Source organism: Nerophis lumbriciformis, linkage group LG09 (assembly GCF_033978685.3).
Source record: "Nerophis lumbriciformis linkage group LG09, RoL_Nlum_v2.1, whole genome shotgun sequence".
Lineage (NCBI taxonomy): Eukaryota > Metazoa > Chordata > Actinopteri > Syngnathiformes > Syngnathidae > Nerophis > Nerophis lumbriciformis.
This window is the reverse complement of record NC_084556.2, coordinates 48722093-48723287: the sequence shown is the minus strand read 5'-3', so window position 1 is coordinate 48723287 and position 1195 is coordinate 48722093. Positions and strand designations below refer to the sequence as shown.

The window sequence follows — 1195 nt, the reverse complement described above, 5'->3', positions numbered from 1 at the left end:
AGTTCAGGAACAGGACTAGTTAGAAGACAGGACTAGTTTAGGTACAGGACGATGAAGACGAGACGCGGTGGACTCGAGGAAGACGTGTTCAACATAAGACGCCAAGAAAGTCAATATTTGTGCGGAGACGATCGCATCAAGTCGCCTCATTTGTTGTGTTTGCTCGACAGAAAGCAGCCAATCAGGCAGAGGAGGGGGCGTGGCCTGGCGAGCGCACGCCAGTATAAAGAAGGCACGATGTGATGTGCTCGACCTCACACCTCTCAGCTCCTCCAATTCAGCGTCGTCTCCACCATCGTCATCATCAACCACCTACTCCGACCCTCCAGGTAAGCCCCGCCTCCTCCCTCTGTGGCGGCCATGTCAGCTGACCTGCGTGTGCGTGCGCAGTTCCACAATGGCGGTGCTGTGGCTCCAGGCGGTGTCTCTTCTGGTCCTGTCGCTGGCGTGGAGTCCGGACTTCCAGGCCGCCGCCTCCCCGCAGCACCTGTGCGGCTCTCACCTGGTGGACGCCCTGTACCTGGTGTGCGGCGAGAGAGGCTTCTTCTACAACCCCAAGAGGGACGTGGACCCCCTGCTGGGTGAGGAGGCCCTCCATCCACCGTCACGTCACGTCACGTCACGTCGCGCCGGCCCACTGACCACGTGTCCTTTTTGTCCAATCAGGTTTCCTCCCGTCAAAAGTGGGCGGGGCTGCAGGCGGCGACAACGAGGTGGTGGAGTTGGCCTTCAAGGACCAGATGGAGGCGATGGTGAAGCGAGGCATCGTGGAGCAGTGCTGCCACAAACCCTGTAACATCTTTGACCTGCAGAACTACTGCAACTGAGCCTACTCTAGCCTAGCCTAGCCTAGCTTAGCTTAGTGATGTTACAAAAGAATCATCAAATTATTTTTCCTAAAAAATAAAGTTTTCTTCATTGAAACGATGTTTCTTTTATTAACATTTAAGTTGTGACCTTCATACACAAACACGCTGATGCATTGTTACCAGAGGTGGGTAGAGTAGCCAGAAATTGTACTCAAGTAAGAGTACTATTACTTTAGAGATTTATTACTCAAGTAAAAGTAAGGAGTAGTCATCCAAATATTTACTTGAGTAAAAGTAAAAAGTATGTTGTGAAAAAACTACTCAAGTACTGAGTAACTGATCAGTAACATACACACACATATCATATATATATATATACATACACA

General features: G+C 50.5%; 1 protein-coding gene across 1 annotated transcript; it reads left to right on the top strand.

The window, feature by feature from the left end:
* Positions 1-394: 394 nt before the first annotated feature.
* On the top strand, positions 395-827 carry ins (preproinsulin). Its single transcript, XM_061961678.1, has 2 exons — positions 395-581; positions 667-827. The coding sequence occupies exons 1-2, from the start codon at positions 398-400 to the stop codon at positions 825-827; spliced, it is 345 nt and encodes a 114-aa protein (XP_061817662.1). The 5' UTR covers positions 395-397.
* Positions 828-1195: the final 368 nt, after the last annotated feature.

Bases quoted from the DNA above. Each gene is read 5' to 3' on its own strand.
- ins (XM_061961678.1), top strand. From the start codon at position 398: ATGGCGGTGCTGTGGCTCCAGGCGGTGTCTCTTCTGGTCCTGTCGCTG. The intron at 582-666 runs GTGAGGAGGCCC...TTGTCCAATCAG, and splicing joins GGACGTGGACCCCCTGCTGG to GTTTCCTCCCGTCAAAAGTG.